A 19,132-nucleotide genomic window follows, 5' to 3' on the forward strand; every position below is an offset into this window, starting at 1 on the left:
GAAGCATGGGGAGTCAGCTCCCAATTCCATCAGCTTCCAATTTCTTCCTTTGATTTCTTTAAAAATAATTTTAAGCAAATATTCTTATGCCACTCTTCATCTCTAAGATATGAATAGTGAATTCCTTACCTTTGAAAAATATTTTGAGACATGTTAGCAAAAAGTGCTATGTAAGAGCTTTGCATTATTATTGTAATTTTAGAGATAATGAATGGCATCCTACAAAATAACTCAGTGTTACATGGAATACTAAATATTTTCTAACTTCTTGACTTTGAATTGCTGTTCAGTTTCTAAGCCTAGACTGATGCTTTGTTTGAAACCTCTTTGAAATAATTTCTACCTGTTTAAGCAATTTCAATTTTGCTGCAGACACAGCACAATAGTTGCATTATAGCGAGTATGACTGCTTGTCAAATGCAAACCCCAGACTTTCATCTCCTTACAACTTTGTGCTAATGCTGTTCAACTATCCATCAGTTAGATGACTTCCTGTCACACAAATGGCAGTTGACAAGTGTGCCTATCCGTTCTGTTCCTACAAATTTCCAAGTTTAGGAAACCAGGTTCAGTTTTAGGCATTATTTTAGGAGGATGAATAATTTAATTAATTTTTTTAAAAAAAGATTTTTTGGGTTGCACAGTTTTATTTTCATTGTTTGAATAGCAGTTCACAAGTTCTCTGAATTCTTGACACAGTGTTGACTAATGCCCTCCTGAATAATATCATCAGGTACCCTTGTGAGCATCAGCAAGAGCTGACTTTTCCCATAAACACATAAAAAACATTTGGAGGTGTCCTACACATAAGATTCACTACTCCAGATTTTGGGTGCTTACTCCACCAACTCCATAAAGAAGAGTTATTCTCATTGCAGAAATCTCTCCTCTCCTCTGCTCATTTCTCCTTAGGCTGGAGTGATTGCACTCAGTAGATGTGTGTGCAGTTTCTGTTGTACTACCAAGTCCAAAATTAAAATCTTGTATTGGTTCTGCAATACTCACATGAATTGCACTGTGAGATAAATTTTCATGTGTTCTCAAGCATTTTATAATTCTAAAGGGAAACATTCAATAACATGCTTTTGCCTGTTTTCCAACGATAGCCAAGTCTTAATCATATTTCAGTTTAACACCTTTGGAAAGTAGATGAAAGACGAGCTGAATGCTTAGACTTAAAAGAGGAAAACAAGAGGTTATGGCATAATTTTTCATTAACAACATTTGCAATTAAATTTGTGCACACAGATTTAATTATGAAATCCTTAGTGCATGTAATGAACAAGCTTTAGTCACATTAAGGATGAACTGCCCTCAAAAAAAAAAAATTAATCTCCATATCTGTAAAAAGCATTCTTACATTTAAAAGAACTGCAAAATAGTCAAAGGATTTATATCTGCTGGTAAAAGAAACAATAAATGTTCATAATCACAGTTTTGTACATTAAAATGTGCATCAAAAGCAAAGAAGAATATTGAATATCTGTGATAGTTTGATTGACAAGTTTATCTGTTGTTACTGCACTGCATTCATAATATGTAACATTGTATTTTGATTATGCTTTTTTTTTTTAATCCAAAGATGACTAAAATCTTCCTTTTGGGGATTTAAGGGGAAGAAAGAAAGAGATTTAACATCTGCAAATGGACCTGTAGTATTTAGTTGAAAAACAGAGGACATAGATAAAAAAATTGTAATTATTATTTTATAAAGAACACTAATAGACATCATAATAAAAATAAAATATTCCATTTTGTTTATGTTTGAAGCAACATTGCTATCACTTTATTCTGCAAACAACTTTTCTTATAATGCAGCAAAAATGCTGTCTTTGAAAACAGCAAAATTGAACAGGAACTTAACTCTTTTAATGTCCTTGTTATTTATTCCTTCTAGGGGTAAGAATATTGGACATGACATAGACTTTTTGATCACCAATCCAGGACCAAGAGAGGATGATGAACTTCTGCATAAAGTTATTGACTTATGGAAAAAGCAGGTATGAACTAAAGAGCACTTGACCAAAAAGACATGCTCTAACTGAATTAAGCTTATATAGCTCTTAAAGAATGTCATATGCCTTGTTACAACTGACTGCAGTATTTTGGAGCAGGATATTGCTCTATTTGATTACTAACCATGATGATCTAGGTGCATCCTGTAGCTCTGAATGCTAAGGTTGAAGGGTATATCAGAATTGCACACACATTCTCTAATATCCTACCCTAAGAATATGCAGCTGGTCAGAGGTGAGAAATCAAGCTAGGTAGAGTTTTGAGTGTCAGAGAAAATTGTTCTTTTCCTTCAAAAAAACTGTCTATTTGTTTAATTTCTCCTTGAGGTGGGAGTAGGTTTTCCCAGGGGAAGCTGCTCCAGGGAGATCCAACTTTAAGTGTAGAAATACAGAAAAATTGACACAGTTTTCCATGATGTCTGTGTTTGGAAAAATGCACACATCTTCAAGGTCCCTTCCAGTCCAAAGTGGTAGACAATTCTGTCATTTCTTAGAGGAGTTGCTCATCTAAGGGATGGATTTTTGGTTGTTTTGTTGAGGGTTTTTTTGCTCTTTTTTTCCTTTCTGTTCAGCTCTTCAGTTTCCAGCAGCTTTAAAGTTGGAGGTGTCTCATTTAAAACAGGTGCAGGTAGCTAAAATATTCCTGGGTCAGAAAAATACAGTATGTTGGGGAAAATGAACTTTTGTTTTTCTTCTACTTTTCTAGCCAGCTGAGATATTTTTCAACATTTACTACCCAACACTATTCAAAGAAATAGACTACTTCTCAACAAGTAAAAGGCCAGCACCCTGAGGTGAATCATCAAGTGCCTCACTGCTAAGTCAAGTCAGCTTTCAGTGCTGACAGGCTGGAGAGGATGCTTTTGAATTGATTCTTGAGCTGTATACTTCAATTAATATATAGTGGGTTAACACATGAAAGATTAAAAACACCCAACTACACAGAAGCTTATGTGACTGTAGGAGGATATCTGTTTCAAGGTTGTTAGAGCCTTTCAGCTGGCTTTGCTGGAAGGGCCTCAAACTTGGTTTTTTCCTGGTAAAATGCAACGTTAGCTGAATTCCTCTTCTTCCAGTTGAATTTTGGTCTTTAAAGTGTTAAAAAACTATTATTAATTTTTTAGTTTTTTCTCATTCCTCTGTGGAAGCTGTATGTGTTGGAGTAGATTGATAGCAGGTACTATTTAGACTACTCAAAAGCAATGAAGCCATGGCAATTAATGAGTGCTGAGGAAGTACTCTATTTTTATCAATCATTTTATTATTAAGTATAGGTCCTTTCACAGTTATTATATTCCCTTTACTATGAGAAACATTGCCTTTCTTCTTGGAATGGGTTTTTCCCCTTCTTATACACACTTGAATCTCTAGGAAACCAGGTATGGGTCCTCCAAAAATCATGCTTGTTATAATAGAGCAGAATGGAAAAGTGACAACAGACCAAGGCTAGAGCCTGCCCTGAGTGCAGCCTTTCATTCCTTCTTTTCCACTTACATTACTGAGAAAAATGGCTGTGATCTGAGAAGTCTGACAAGTACTAAAGTTTTTCAGTTCGCTTTGGGCTGTTTTCATTAAAAGGAATTGAAAAAAAAAAGAAAATGAAAGTAAATTGTTCTTACTGGTTTTCTTGTTAAGGGGGCTATTTGGCAGAAAGGAGAGCAGGCAGAGTATGGGAGGCCAAGGGTGGCCAGGACTTAGATAAAAAGATTAGGATTCCTCTAGAAATCCCAGCATGTAGAGCATATCAGCACAACAATGGTCATGGAAACCAAACCCAAAGAAGCTGGGTATATTTTAAACCTATGGACAATTATTTCCTGTGTTCTGTTTGTCTTCCAGACATTTCATGGTTTATACTAGTTATGCTACCTCTCTACTGTGGCATTTGTAATGTACAGGCTTTTACTGGCACTACTGAAAAACAAACTGCCCGCAAAATCAAAATGCAAAAAAGAAAGAATGGATTTATACACCTCTTGCCTTTTTATTATCTTTGATTTATAAGGGAGAGGGGAGGACACAAAGAAAACACCAAATAAAGCACTTTGTAACTTTTTGCAGTAGTCTGCATCACAGCTTGCCACTTTTGTGCTGCTCCTTCTAAGCCCAAGTTAATCAATGTACATCACGGCAGTTGTGATGTTGGCTTCCTTTTGACAGCTCTGAGTGAAGGATTCCACAATATTTAACTTCTAAATTATGGACCACAGCTTTAAATAGTTTAAAAGGCCTTTTTCTTATCTTAAAAGTTTAGTGTTACAAGATGCTTCCATTAAAAGCTGCTGAAAATGAAGTGGCTAAATCAGCACCATTATGGTCTTTGATGCAGCATCACCAGGGATAAACAGGCTGGGGAACAGAGAACACAAAGTCTTCAAAGTAGAGTGGCAAAATGGAAAAGCTGTGATGCAGTACACAGGTTATGGTCTTAATGGCTCCAAAAAGCCTCATAAAGAAAGTAAGAAATTACTTTTGTGGGTTAGAGCTTGGAAGTCTGTGGGCAAACAGGCTGAGCCATCTGTGTCGATGTAGCTTCATTCACATACTGTGAATAAATGCTTTCATTTTTGCTGAAAACCTGTATAGCTATATTTAGCACTGTTCCTGTTATATACATACTTTCAACAATGGAAGAAATACTGTTACTACAGGCACTCCTGCACTCTTCAGTTTTTCCCTTTATATTCATGTAAATATGATGTTGTTTTTCTTTTGGCTTTAGGACAATGAGTGATGGAGATGCCTGCCTGTGCTTACCTATTTTAATGTATTACTGGCCTGGTTTAAACTCTAGTATTCACCCTTGATGAGGGGATCAGGAAGGGGAAGGTTTGATGTCCCATTAAAGAAGGATGGTGAGGAGCAAGTAATATTTCTTCTTTTGCTGGAAACAGATTTTTGGAAACAGGGTTCACAGGAAAGCCACACATTCATTATTAAGTGACAGCTGGATTTTGCCAGCAACAAAACCTGTTTCTAAGACAAGATATAGAAATAATTAAGAAACCAGAGGAAAGAACCTTTTGTTTCAGATGAAAGAGTGCATAAGGATGTGGAGCTCCTTTGGGAACACATACTGTCTCATTTTTCTTCGAAATTCATTATTAATTTTTTTGGTTCATTCTGACTCAGATGAGGAAATTCTTACCTAAAAGAGATTATTGCAAGGTGGTTAGAGCCTTGAACATGAGAAATCTTGGCTTAAATTTCTTTAGAGAGAGCACAGGGCTGAACCTGATTATCCTACTTGTGAGGTTATTGTATAAAGAAAGCAGAAGTGTTCAATTTCCTGCTGTGTTCTAAGTGAAGATCTGGCATTTACTAAGACATGTGATCTTTCTGGGGTGTATTGTATAGTTGTGTGTGGGTGAGTAGGTACAGGTAACTCTCTGTCTGTCTGTCTCTTTATCTTGTTCAGAAGTGCAAATGCCCATGGCATAGAGAGGTAAACACCTTCATTGATGGATCCAGTGCTGATCTGTCCATTGCTGTCAAAGCCAGGCTGCTCCAGACATGCTCAGAAACAGATCATTCCCATACACTGGGAACTTCAAGATAAAAAGTGACCAAGGCAGCTGCAGGATTATGCAGCAGCTGCTGAGTTTTACACTGCTGATCAAACCTTTGATGCCATTTTCTAGTGACTTCTTATCCTAAAAGGCCTGACTTCTCCCAAGCATCAGTTCCTTTAGCTCTTCTACTTTATAGAATTCCATCCGTCTCATCAAGATTGAGATTTTTCCAAATTAACATGCTATTTTGGATTAGATATAGGAATTTCACTGAAAAAAAAAAAGAAATGCAGTTTCACTTTATTAAACTATCTCAGAAGGAAATTTAGAGCAACAATGTATACATTTCAGAAGAACAATGTATACATATTCAGAAGAATATTGGATTTCATTTTCAGATGATATAAAATGATCCTACTTAGCTTTAGAAAATTAATCCAGCTAGCAACAATTATGAATAATGACAGCATGTAACACTAAATATGGAATAGAATTCCATTTAATTAAAAAGGACTGAGAATGCTAGTGACCATATTTGATTGATTTTTCGGTGATTGATTTAATATTTTTCTAAAAAGTCGTACTTTTCCTCGATTTGAACATGGATTTACTCCAATATCAATGCTATTGATGTGCCAGCACTCAGCATATTAAAGTAAAAGTGTGCAGTCATTCTAAAAATGGAAAATTGTTGAGAGTCTTCACATAACTGTTCTAAAAAATACATGTAGTTTTGATGGTGTTGTCAATTTGAGAAATTAAAATGCCCACACTAAAACTTGATTGTGTAAACAAGACCTACAGCACTTTATGGTGTACAGATCAATCTGAAATGTGCAAGGAACTGCGGATTCCCTGACTCAGAGTAATGGGAAGGATGCAGCTCTGCAGCCAGCAGTGGCCAGAACTTCACACAATCTCCAAAGCTGACTGCCCCTTCAGGCTGTGCCTTTTCCAAGTGTACCTAAGTGCATTTCACCTTTGCTTTGTGGGATGATGGTGATGTCCAGTGTCTAATTATACTAGGTTAATTAGAAATGCTATCCCAATGCATATGACCTAGGTTTTGGCTCCTATTAATGGTAATACCCTGACTTCTGGTATATACTGTGATAGTGTCCCAGATCTCCAAGGGCAAAAAAGAAAAATGAAGCAAAAAAAGAGAAAATACTGCTAAGTAGCTGACAGATTTTTACAAAAAATGGGCAGAATATTGGTGCTTAATCAAAGCATGAATTCATCAATTAATGGTCAATGATGAATGATATTAAAATTGTTTTTATTAGCATTAAAAGCAAGAAAATTAACTTGAAGGGAGTATAGTTTAATCAAAAAAAGCAGGAAAATAAGCAGTTATGCATTAACACGCAACAGCTGTTTTGAGTCTATATTTGGAAAGATCAAGCATCAGTGCCTTGTGACATTGGGGTAATATTAAGAAAAAATTGCTGTTTTAAAGATAGATGTTACAGAGCACCTGCTAAATTTAAGCATTTTCAAATCAGCAGACTGTGAAACTAATAATCCAAGAGCAGAAGCTACATAAGGAGTTTTCTCATATCAATTTATAATAAAATTTCATAATCAAGAAAAATTCCAAGCAAGTGAAAGAATGCCAATTCAAATAAAATAGTTATCATTAAAAAGGCTGGCTCATTGACCCATGAAGAGCCTATAACTGATTTCCAGTAGAATAATGGGATTGTTAATTTGGAGCTATCGTCAACAAAAAGCTGGAGGCTAAGAATGTAATAATACATATCAGAGTCTCTTCATGGAAATCATATCTTGTTAAGTGGTTTCGATATGCCTTTTCTTTGGGGGGGGCAGAATTATACTTCTGAGTGATAATTTTATTACTGTAAAATATTCTCTAAGGCATTTAAGATATTGGCATGTAAAGTTACCACACCTGCACTAAATAAAAGAAATAACAAAAGTCTGGTTTTTAGTATTGAGGTATTCTTCCAAAAATCATTTCTTTATTACCTGGGACATTAAGAGTCTTATCTGGAGACCCTTTGTCCTGGTTTTGGTCCAGATCAGAGGGAAGGGGCATGGCCAGACCCTAATGTTATTCAATACCACTTTCCATCATTGCCAGGGATGGGAGAAAGGGACTTTCTCTCCTCCTAGAAGAAGGATTTTTCTTCCAATGGGAGAAAGTATGGTGGTTGAAATAGTCTGGTATTTTACATGTAAATTGTTTCTTTGTCTTATGCCTTCTTTTGTTAATAGTGCTGCTGTTACTGTTTGTTGTCTTACCTCATTGCTGTTTCCAGGAAATTGTTCTTATCTCAGCCCATGATCTTTGCCTTTTGTGTTTTCAGTTGAGGTGGGGGAGGGGAAAGCAAGAAGAATGATTTTTGCTGGGCTACTAAATGGGAGAATACCATTCCTAAACTACAACACCATTGTAGTTACCAACTGACAGCCATCAAATAAAACCACTTATAGGCACTCTCAGTTCAATATTGCAATTTAAAAACACCCCTAATCCAGAGGAAGAGAATGTGTAAACTTTGGAGTGATTTTAAAACAGAAACAAAAAAGTGGTCCAAGGACCTAAAGAAATGGGCATTCCCTCTGAGCAAAAGACATGGAGATTCCAGACCTTGTCACAAGGAAATCTTGTGCAATAGATATGGTCCAAATGGAATCTTCCACTCTGGAATCCCTCAGCAAGACTAATAATATTTTTCTAGATGTGTGCTACATAGGAACACATCAGTCTTTACTCATAAATTTCTGTTGACATTAACTAGAAAAAGGCTTAGGAGAAAAGGAGGGAGGGGAAGATTTGCAAATTCTATCTCTTTAGTAGAGGGCAGGACCTCACTACTGTCAGATATCTACCAGTGCAGATTTCCCTCAAATATTTTTCCAAAGTCTGAAGCTGTTTCATGTCTCTCCTTAGCCCAGATTTGCCCTGGCACAGTTCCTTGTTTACTGAAATTACATTTAACATGAATTTTTAAGTCAACTGTCTAGAAACTCTGGAATGACAGTAAAACCAGTTCAGCAATTCAATGTGAACAATATCTTCTTTTTAGGGCTTACTCCTTTACTGTGATATCATTGAATCAACATTTGTAAAGGAACAGCTGCCAAGCAGAAAAGTTGATGCCATGGATAATTTTCAGAAGTGTTTTGCAATTTTAAAATTATATCAGCCAAGAGTAGATAACAGCACTTGCGACACATCAAAACAATTGGAAATGGCAGAAGTCAAAGACTGGAAGGCAATCCGTGTGGATCTGGTCATAACCCCCTTTGAGCAGTATCCATATGCTCTGTTAGGCTGGACAGGCTCCAGGGTAAGTAACCACAGCACTGTATGTTTTCTTAGCATTGCAAACACATTTTTGTTGTTTCAGAACTATTCAGAGTTCATGGATTTAAAGATAATATTCCTGATGTCCACACATCCCATCTCATACTGTCATCCACCCCTGGTCATGGATTGGAGCTGATGAACTCATCACTAACATTTATGGATGTCTCTCTAGGAGAGTTAAGCTCTATTTTCCTTGAAGCTTAGTGTTTAGGTTTATGAACTGGAGAGCTAGGTTTTTGGTCAGTTGTGTTGTCTTTTACATCATGATGCTGTTAACAAGCAATTTAAATGGTTACTGGGTAGAGATGATTTGGAAAGCGTCACATAATTACAGGAAATTAAACATTTGAGGAAGAGATATTCTGAATTGGAACTTAATTTGTTTTGTAGGAAATTGAAAACAATTTGATATCTTTCTTTTTTGATTAGATCAAATGTTTTGTTTCAGTTGCATTTAAATTGACTCCTTTAAATTGTAAAAAACTGGAAAAAATTTAAAATCAGACATTAGTTTTGAACCAGAATAAAATATATTTTGATTTATGTTTTAATAAGAAAACTTGAAATGATAGCTACTTTCACAATAGACACTAGTTAGCTGGCATAATATAAAATAGTACACTATTTTCAAAATAAAAAAATTCTACCTAATGCAAACTCAAAACTAAAATTATTAATCTTTCTCCAGATAGAATTATTTTTTAATCTGTTCTACATATTTGCCTTCTGATGTTCATTTTTTAGGTAATGTTTGCATGGTACAATGGAGAGCTTCTGAGCCTGCTCGGAATTATCTTTTTGATGTGCTGGAAGCAGTACTGGTGCCTTGCCACTCTGTTCTGCTCAGGTTAATTGGAAGCAGGATGGCTTAGACCAGGCAAAATGTTGAAATTGATGTGTTCTCCTGCTGAGTTTGAGTTACTTCAGTCACTTTTCTGAGATAACAAAATGTATTTATTTGGACTTTGGATTAAGTTCTGCAGACTTTGGGGTCTTTTCTTATCCTGGAAGTGTTTGGCAACTTAAAAGCCCTTCTCTCAACTCTGTCGACAGGAGTCTACACTAAAAACACACAGTGTGAGGCCCTTTGGATGAGTAGGAAATGACTTCGTTTTTCTCTGCCTCACTGAGCTCCTACTCCCTGTTGGGCTAATCCACAACCAGACTGTGGGAGCCCATCACAGGTTTGCTTTTTTATACAGAGCCCAACTGCTGTCACAGTAACCGACTGCAATGACGGACAGATGCAAATGTTTGGATTCCTTATCTCTTCAGAGGATTGATTTTATCAGACTATATTCTTTAATAGAAGTAATTTTTGGTCCTTAGTTTATTATTTGGTTTGGTGTTAGAAGGTGCAAAGGATAAGAATTTTGGTTTGTGCATGTGTTTGATACTTGCTCTATCTTTGACAGCAATTTGGACGTGACTTGCGGAGGTATGCTGCACATGAGAGGAAGATGATACTGGATAACCATGGATTATATGACAGGAGAAAGGTACTGTTTATTCTCAGAAATAAAGCTAATGTGCTTTTATTTCCAGTTAGTTTTTTATATTCAAGTACATAGAATATTTTAGCTTGATTATCCATTTGGTGGTAAAACAGTTCCACCTTCACATGATTTAGTTTCACTGGAACAGTCTGATTAAATCTGAACAAGTAAGTCTGGAAATCCTGAAATCCTTTTTTTTTTTTTGGCAATTGTAAGGTAATTCCTGAAATGTAACAAGAAACATGAATTAGACATTTGTGTTTGATAGGAACTGTGCAGCCTTCACAGAACTGAGAACAAACCATCTGCAAGTATTTGAAAAAGGCACTTCACTACCCCTCTGTCTCAGAAGGGAGAGGTAATTTCTGTGTCCCCAGCACACTTTCAACTCATATTGATCTGACATTGCAAAGGAAGAGGGGATATTGAGTGCTACAGGCTCAGTTAGAAGGCTTGAGGAAGTTTTTGCATGGTATGACACTAAGTAGAGATTAGGGATCATCCTGCTTTTAAAGCCCTGCATTCAGAAGTCTGGGTGGAGTTCTGTTTAGTCAGGCTTGGCAGCCTGGGGAGTAATTGGTGTAATTTCTGGTATGAAGGCTCTTGGCTGCAGTTATACTGGTCTCTGCATTTATCTGGCTTAATGTCTGTATTTGTACGAGGCCATTTAAATAATAAGCAAAAATCAATACTGAATATGCTTATTGATGTCAATTTAGGGAAAGGCAAAGAACCACGTCAAGATTTTACATTAATCTTTCCTATGTATTCCTTATAGAATGGAGACTGCTTTCAGCACCCCTGCTTACATGCACTATTGTCTCATTGCTTCTTTCTAAGGAGTGAGCTAAGCCATCTCTCCATTTCAGCTGTCTCCATATGTGCTCATCAGGTCCAGATGCTATAGCATCCTCAGTTCACATGGAAACCTGGGCAAATTATCAGGCTAATTATCTATTTAATCTGATATCCTGTCACCAGCAATTGTCAATACTAGATGCTTCAGAAGAAAATATAAAATCAATAATAGGTAAATATGCTATCATGTGTCTAAAGAAGATGTTTCTTCACAAACTCAGGGATGATGTCAGTGCATTCCTGCCTTTTATATTTTAAAAGTATTCAAGATATAAACTCATTTCCTTAACGTAATATGGTTGGTGTTATTATCTGCACATTGATGTGTGCTCTGTCAATAGCTTTTTAAGTGTAACAAAAAATAGCACTAGGGAAAACCAAAGAATTTGAGGAATGCCAGTGTTATTTTTTGTATGCAACAAAATTTGCCAGCTTGGTGTATGAGTTTGTATCCTTATATCTGCTGCTTTTACTCAGAGCCCTGAGACTTTCAGAGTTGAAAAATGGACACAGATCTTTTATGAACAACATCAATTTTTCTTGACTATGTTTAGGCTTTATAACTGATATATCATTAAAAACTTTTTGGGGAAAAAAAAATGTCAGCTTCCATGTGTTTTTGACTGGATTAGCCAGGATGATTCACAGATAAATGATGAGTTTATCTTCACAGTATGCTCTAGGAAGATGTTCTTGTCATCCCAAATTTTCAAGTAAAGAGCTGAGGCAGAGAAAGATTTAAAGTCTTAAACATTCATTGATTTCAAAGGCCCTGCATTTGCAGTGTCCTGCCTTAAATTTCTCCTGTTGAGTATCTGCCTTGGAAATTTGAAAAATACAAAGAAATGTGTATACCCATGTTGTGGTTCCCCAAACCATCAGCTGTAAATGTAATTTAGTCTCCAGACCTTCTACATGTCTGAGTCTCAATTTACATTTCCTCAGTTCCTCAGCTGTACTGCCCAAAACTGAAGAAATTGACCTAAAGAGAAGCAGAATTCAGAAAATATCATAAGGCAGGAGTTCTTTACAAAGGCCAAGAAGACAAACCAGCAAAACAAAAACCATACTGAATGAAACCCAAAATACCCAGACCAAATCTTCAGGGAAAATTTCAACTGTCTTGACCACAAAGTCCTTAATCTATGATTTCCATATGTCAATTGAGGCACATGGTTTGGTCAGCTGTCCCTTTCAGGGAGGGACTTTGCTTTCAAATCTGTCATCATCCCCCCCTTGCCCCCCAATATCTAGGTCTGCCATTTCTCATTTAATTGCAAACACAGCTAGCTTGCTTCCAGATTCTGTTTTTTTTTGCTGTAAACCACAGATGCACTGCAGATTTCAAACACAAGAAGTTGTGTTAATGTGTTGACACAGCAGAATTCTGTTCTTGTTTCTGCTGCAGTCTCAGAAATAGCTAAATTACATTAGCTGACTTTTTCCACACAGAAAGAAACTTCTCAGGCAATATGCAATATGAAAAATTTCAGATCAGGGAGCGCTGAATTTGCTTAACACAGACTCTTTTTTCAAGTAGTGTTATTCTAACAAGAAGCAGGGAGAGAACTCTCTGGCAAGTATACGAATATTTATAATCTAATGTGTTAAATTCAAATATATTTAAAAATATTTTTAACTTTACAATTTTGTATTAGGTTACTCCCACAAATGACAGTTTGAACAAAACCCTTCCATACTGCCACCCAGTGTGTACTAAGATCAGAAATGTGCAGAATATAGCAGTGGTGTCTGTCTGTGAAATTTGATGGCCCGTAGTCAAAGAGGAGACGTTTGCAGTAAATTGTGTGGCTGCCAAGGTTGATTCATTTTTAGGGTCATCAGAGTAGTTAGCTTAAAATAAGTGATAAAAATAATCTAATTTTACACAAGGGAACATATGCCCAAATTGTAAAATGTTTAGGGTTGGTTTGTTGGTTATTTTTTACATTAAACTAAAGAGAGAGAGGAGAGCAGATAATCTACTTTATTATAATCCTTGTTCTTTTCTTTTAAAATAGTTTGACTTGTAGGGAACAATAAAAACATGGGTATTTTATCTGTACTGCCTCATAAAATTGGATTGGAACATGAAGATTTGTATTTCATAAGTGTATTTCTCTTTTTGAGATGAAATCTTCCTTTCTTAAAGCTAAAAAAACCAGGAAGCAGATATCCCTTGTGCAAGCTGCTCAAGATCCCTCAACACAAGCTTAATTAAGGTTAATTAGGCACCATATGTGAAAACTGAAATACATCTTTTCCATATTTCTCTCCTGGTCTGCTGAAGAGAGGTCATCTTATGTCACTGGCTCTGTCCAAGCAGACAAACCTTCATGCACAGCTCTGACAGTCACTGCGGTATTGACTGGGGTAGAATTTGGGAGCTGGACCAAATCCTTTTTGCTTCATTCTTTTTCTTTTGTTAGTCTGTGTGTGTGTACAGAAAAAGCTATAGGAAGATCAGGAAGAATCAAACTATTCGTTGATCCTGCAAGATGAAGTCCTTTCCTTAAAAAACACTTGTCTGTCATCATTTAAAATTTTTCAAGTCATTATAAGAAGTTAATAAACAGTGCTATAGCAAATATTATTTGCTCTTATTTAATTTCTATTTGGTGGAATGTAACTGTACTTGTAAGAGAATGTCATTCATTACAAAAGAAAACAATTTCCTGATTTGCTCTACATTTCAATATATAATTCAGTATACTTTGTACTCTATATTAATATTTATCAGCTGTTTGGCCCAGATGCTTGCACGGTGGCCCACTGTTGAAACATGGTGGATGTCACAGAATCCCAGATTCCACTGTTCAAAGGGCTGCAGCAGGAGAGAGTCCTGCTTACTTTAATGTATTTCCAAAGGGATTCTGCCAGGAATTGGGAGCATTAACACAGCAGTTAGGAATCAATTACATAGCTTTGCGGACGGGAACAAAAGGAAGAGAAATTTTCTCCAGGGACTTGTTACAAAGTTACACTGTGAAATTATTCCTCAGCCTTGATTTATTTTTTTTTCTATCTAGTGTGAATCTTTTTCATATATTTGTTGGTTTTGGAAGACAGTGTGCAATTATAAAACTAATGATTTTTTCAGTTCTGTAATAAGAAGGGCATTTTATAGATCTTCCTTTCTTAGGAAAATTGTGACAAAAAAATTGAAAATTTGTGGCCAATTATCTGTCAGCCTCTTTTACATAAAAAGATGAGTGTATGTCCAAATCTGTGTGTCTGTAGAACTGTGTACTAAAGGTATGGAAATTAGCACATGTATAGTCCAACCTGAGGTATGTAGTTCCTGTGATTTACACCAGCTGGAGGTCAAACATCCCCACTCTTACAGAATAGGGTTCACTGATCAGTCACAAGGACGAAAGAAAAGTTGTACGTTCACCATGTCGTGTGGTACTATTGCTGCTACAAATGGCACGACATTTTTATGAATGGGCAAATAAAATTCTCTTTGTAAAACTTTCCTGAATAATGAGTGAACAATATGCTCTCTAAGAAAAATAGAAATGATTTTGCAAAAAAAAAACCAAACCATTTTTTCTGTGTGAAGCATAAGTCAGGTCAGCTGAACAGTAGGCTCTTTCTTGGAAAACTTAAGGTCCTTAGTGTGAAACCAGGACATCAACAGTTGTTTTGACACTCCTCTTTGTTGGATTAGGAGGCAATTATCCCTTAACCCACAATAAATTTTTTTGTGTGCAATGTGCATTGTCTCTGGACTAGTGGTGTGCATACTAGGGCATTGTTGGCAAGTTTTGACAACATCCTGACAGCTTTTTACCTGGGTGAAATAGAGAGAGATCTAGTGGATCTAACTGTTTCATGTCAGCATGGCATATGGAACAGCTTCATAGCTGGATTGTGGCCATGTAGAAAGTGTCTCTCTCCTGCATTTTACACATCACTCACTAATGGAAATTATCAAACCAAGTGTGAGATTGGAGGATTGAATTTGTCTTGTAAATTCTGATTTATAACTTGTATAAACCCATTTATTTTCACAGTATTCCAGAAAATCCCTTTCAAGTCCGATTATTACTTCATGCAGCTCATGGCAGCAAAAAGAAGTGATATAAATAATTAGCATTGTTTATTTTTGTGAAAGAAAAGATGGAGTTTTTGGGGTATAATAGATTAATTGAATTATTTGCATATGAATGTTCTTGCACTGACATTGTAGGTTGATTTTTTTTTTTGTAAGAGAAGGATCATGAGCTCAGTGTTATTTTGAAGAGTCATTGAGGCAGAAAGCAGTTATTAATTTTATGTCCCATGTAAATTTAAGATGGGAAATAGGTCCCTTAATGTTTTCTATTAGAGAAATATTGGAAAAAATATGACACTATTCAGATGACTGATTGATGATTGATGACAATTTTGCATTTAAAAAACCTTGTATGAATTTGAATGGCACAAAATGTTATTTAGTTGTTGAATAACAAGAGAGGTGGTTTATATAACTGTTCTGAATAACAAACTCACAAGATGCTCTGAAGTCTTCATAATGGGACCCAGCCTTTCAAGCCATTAAGTGCTGTGCAGTTATGCTGAATATAGTAAGATTCTGCGATCCCAGATTTTTTAAGAGAGAGTTTACTTTTTCTTGGGCAACCATAATAAGCATGAAAGGGGAAATTTATCCTGGGATTTCTTTCTGACTGTGAAGCTCACATGCCCTCAATAGTCACCATCAGTATTGTAGTGTCCTTTACCATTTGCCCGCAGAGTGAATTCCTATCTACAGAAACCCTGACTGACTCTTCAGGCAGGGCTTGTCCTGCCTGCCTTAGCAGGTATCTGTAAAGCCAAATAAAGGTGTGATCACAGCCCCAGTAAATGGCTATTTTATGGTAGCAATGCTCTGGTGAGCTGGCTTCAGGGTGTCTGGGTTCTGCTACTGCCCATGGTGTGCCCAAGTAGCTGCTTCACAGCCAACCTCTGTGTTTGCAGCAGGCAGCCCTTCCAGCCATGCCTGGCAACATCCTTGAGCCTCTGGCCTCCCTCATAATATCCCAGTTTTTCTGTGGCTGAGTCTGCATCTGCGTTGTGACTTTTATTTTGAAACATGGCTTACCTGACAGTGACCCTGCTGGTGCAAAAAGTCATTTTCATGTGTTCCTGTGGTGGCTCAGAGGACAGAAACTGCTCTGAGGAAGCCAGACTGATTGCAGGTGGTTGGGCGGCTACCTGCACTGCCAGAACTTTGTAAATATGTCTCCTTAATAAAAAGCCAGCTTTGTTTTTCAAGCAGGTATTTTTTCCTTTTACTGCCCAACACATTACTTCTCAAAAAATTTTATCATCAGGAAGAGCTGTCTATGATTTTTTTAACCTCATTTTATTACATGAAGTTGTGTAATATTCATGGTGTTTAATTGTGTATTCATTAGTTGCAGTCTCTAAGTCAGTTATGTGGTATCATCTGAGAAAATCTACTCCATACTACCTTTCATTGAAAAAATTGCTTGCAGAAGTTTACTTGCACAGTTAAAGACACATTTTTTTATGATTCTGTAAAACTGGAAGTTATAGTCTTATTTTGGCAGATGCTGCTCTAAAATTATAAAGTTATAATGGTGATATAATCAGCCTTGAGAACATCTTGATGAATTAAACATGCTGCAGCTGCAGAGTTTGCTTTAGACATCTGCAACAATGACTGGATTAAAGCTACAGTAAATATAAAGAGCCAAAATTTATAATATTGATTTCCACTGTGCTCTCTACAACTACCTGAAAGGAAGTTGTAGCTCTGTGGGGCTTGGCCTCTTCTCCCAGGCAACAGTGACAGGACAAGAGGACACAGTCTCAAGCTGCATCGGAGGAGGTTTAGATTGGACATCAGGAAGAATTTCTCCACAGAAAGGGAGATTGGGCGTTGGAATAAGCTGCACAGGGAAGTGATGGAATCACCCTCCCTGGAGGTGTTTAAGGAAAGGCTGGATGTGCCATGGTCTGGCTGACAAGGTGGTGTTGGGTCATGGATTAGATTTGATGGTCTCAGAGGTCTTTTCCAACCTAATAGATTCTGTGATTTGAAGATTACTACAGTTAAACCCTGAGTGATTGTAAAGAGATGCACATACTTTCATTTATGTTTCAATTCTTCTCACTTTCACTCAGGAAAGTGGAAATTGCATATGTGATTTGGGTGTTTTTTTTTTTTTTTTTTGCACCTGGTCTATTTTTTAAAATTAAGAATTAAAACAATCTACTTTTCTTACCTCTTGGTAAGTTAAAAATGATTAGGCATTTTCTTATGTGCTTAAGTGTGCTTCTCCTTAGCATTTTAAATGTTTCTCATACAGCATATGATTGGTCATTTTTACAAAGTTTGCATGTAATTCATGTATATATTTAGCTAAACCTAATCTCTTTGCAATACCAACGCAAAGATAAAAGTACATAATTGTCATTTCCTATGCTTGGTGTGTTTTTTGAGCAGTTCAGTGAAACCTATATTGCTAATGAAAAGACATCTCTCAAAATGCATAAGTAGGTGCAGATCCTGAATATTTTGACTATAGCTTTTTACTCATTTTAATTTCTAGGGCAGTAGAGAACCAATAATTTTCAATTGTGTTAATTCAATTATTCAATCAGTATGCTGGGGTAAGTTATTGAATGAGGGTAGGTTACTGAGTCTCATATTTTCTGTCAAAAGAAAAAACTAATTAATTTCAGAAGAAGCTAGGTAGAGAGGAAGCTGGAAAAGGAAGCAGCTGAGGACTAGAGAGGAAAATGGCATAGGAAGTGGGAGTCAGAAGGGACGGTGGATGTACAAATTTGAAGTACATGCAGAGTGGCTGGAAAAAGCAATGGGGAATGGAAAGGGTAGGTTTAATTAGCAGCTCCATTGTGGAAAGGAATCTAGGTTGGTTGAAGAGACAACCGAAAAGGAACACAAAAATAGAATGACAGGGAAGAGATTAAGTGGAAGTTTGATGGACTGAAAAATAAATTAAATTCATCAGGCTAATGCTCTAAGCTGGCAACAAGAAGTAGGTAAATGTTCTGCTGCCCCAAATAACTGAATAAACCATGCATGTCTCACTTAACTCTGGATATGGTGTGAGAGCAGCCTAGAGCTACATTAGAAATATGAGAGCAGGCATCAACAACTTAGCATAGGGGAGTAGCAAACACAGGGAGCTAGAACAGATAGAGATTATAAAAGCTCAGTTTTCTAAGACTGATTGATCCCACATTGGTCTGCAACTCAAGATTGTGTCAGTGCTGTCAGCAAATATTTGTTAGCCCTGTAGCACAGTACATTTCCTGCCTTGTGAACAAAGCCTAAGCATCTTACAGGATTTCAAGTAAGCAGCATTTCTTTGAAGAAATGAAGTCTCTATGCATAAACATAGGAAAATTGAATTAAGGTCAAAATTCAATCCACCACATTCTGGGATTTCTTAAATTGCATGTCTTTGATTTTGCAATCCCAATAAAGTTCTTCTGTAGTGGTTTGTTTATAGTAATCCCATATGAATTACTCACAACTGAGTTTTGTTAAATCCAGGATTCTGCTTTTTTCTCATTTCATTCAGCCTTACAAAGCTTTATAAGGTAAAATACAAAAAACCCAACAGTATTTGACAAAGCTGCTGTAAATAGCACAGACTTAAAGTGAAATATGTGTATAGCTAAAATGAAAAAGGAAATAATCCCTGAGAATATTTTTAAGGACTCTGTGGTAGTACAGAGATTGTCAGAGAACTGCAAGGACAATAAATTTTTGATCTGTTTTTGTATAAAACTGTGTGCTACTTGTTAAAGTTTTTGCCTGTTCTGTCAGACAGGAAGTTCCAAGTTTTCTTTCACTTTGTCTGCCCCAAACTAAAAACATTTTAGTCTGGATGGCAATATATTGTGAAATGTCTTTAATTTTTAAAATTG

The 19,132-nt window shown here is 36.4% G+C and overlaps 1 protein-coding gene across 1 annotated transcript in view; it reads left to right on the plus strand.

Moving 5' to 3' along the window:
* DNTT (DNA nucleotidylexotransferase) overlaps positions 1-19,132 on the plus strand; it is an 86,750-nt gene that overhangs the window by 58,196 nt on the left and 9,422 nt on the right. Inside the window, 3 exon segments of the mRNA XM_058810760.1 lie at positions 1,898-2,000; positions 8,581-8,844; positions 10,280-10,363. Of these exon segments, the coding sequence (XP_058666743.1) occupies positions 1,898-2,000; positions 8,581-8,844; positions 10,280-10,363 (451 nt within the window).

The sequence above is a fragment of the Ammospiza caudacuta genome, chromosome 9, assembly GCF_027887145.1.
Source record: "Ammospiza caudacuta isolate bAmmCau1 chromosome 9, bAmmCau1.pri, whole genome shotgun sequence".
In the NCBI taxonomy this organism is placed as follows: Eukaryota; Metazoa; Chordata; class Aves; order Passeriformes; family Passerellidae; genus Ammospiza; species Ammospiza caudacuta.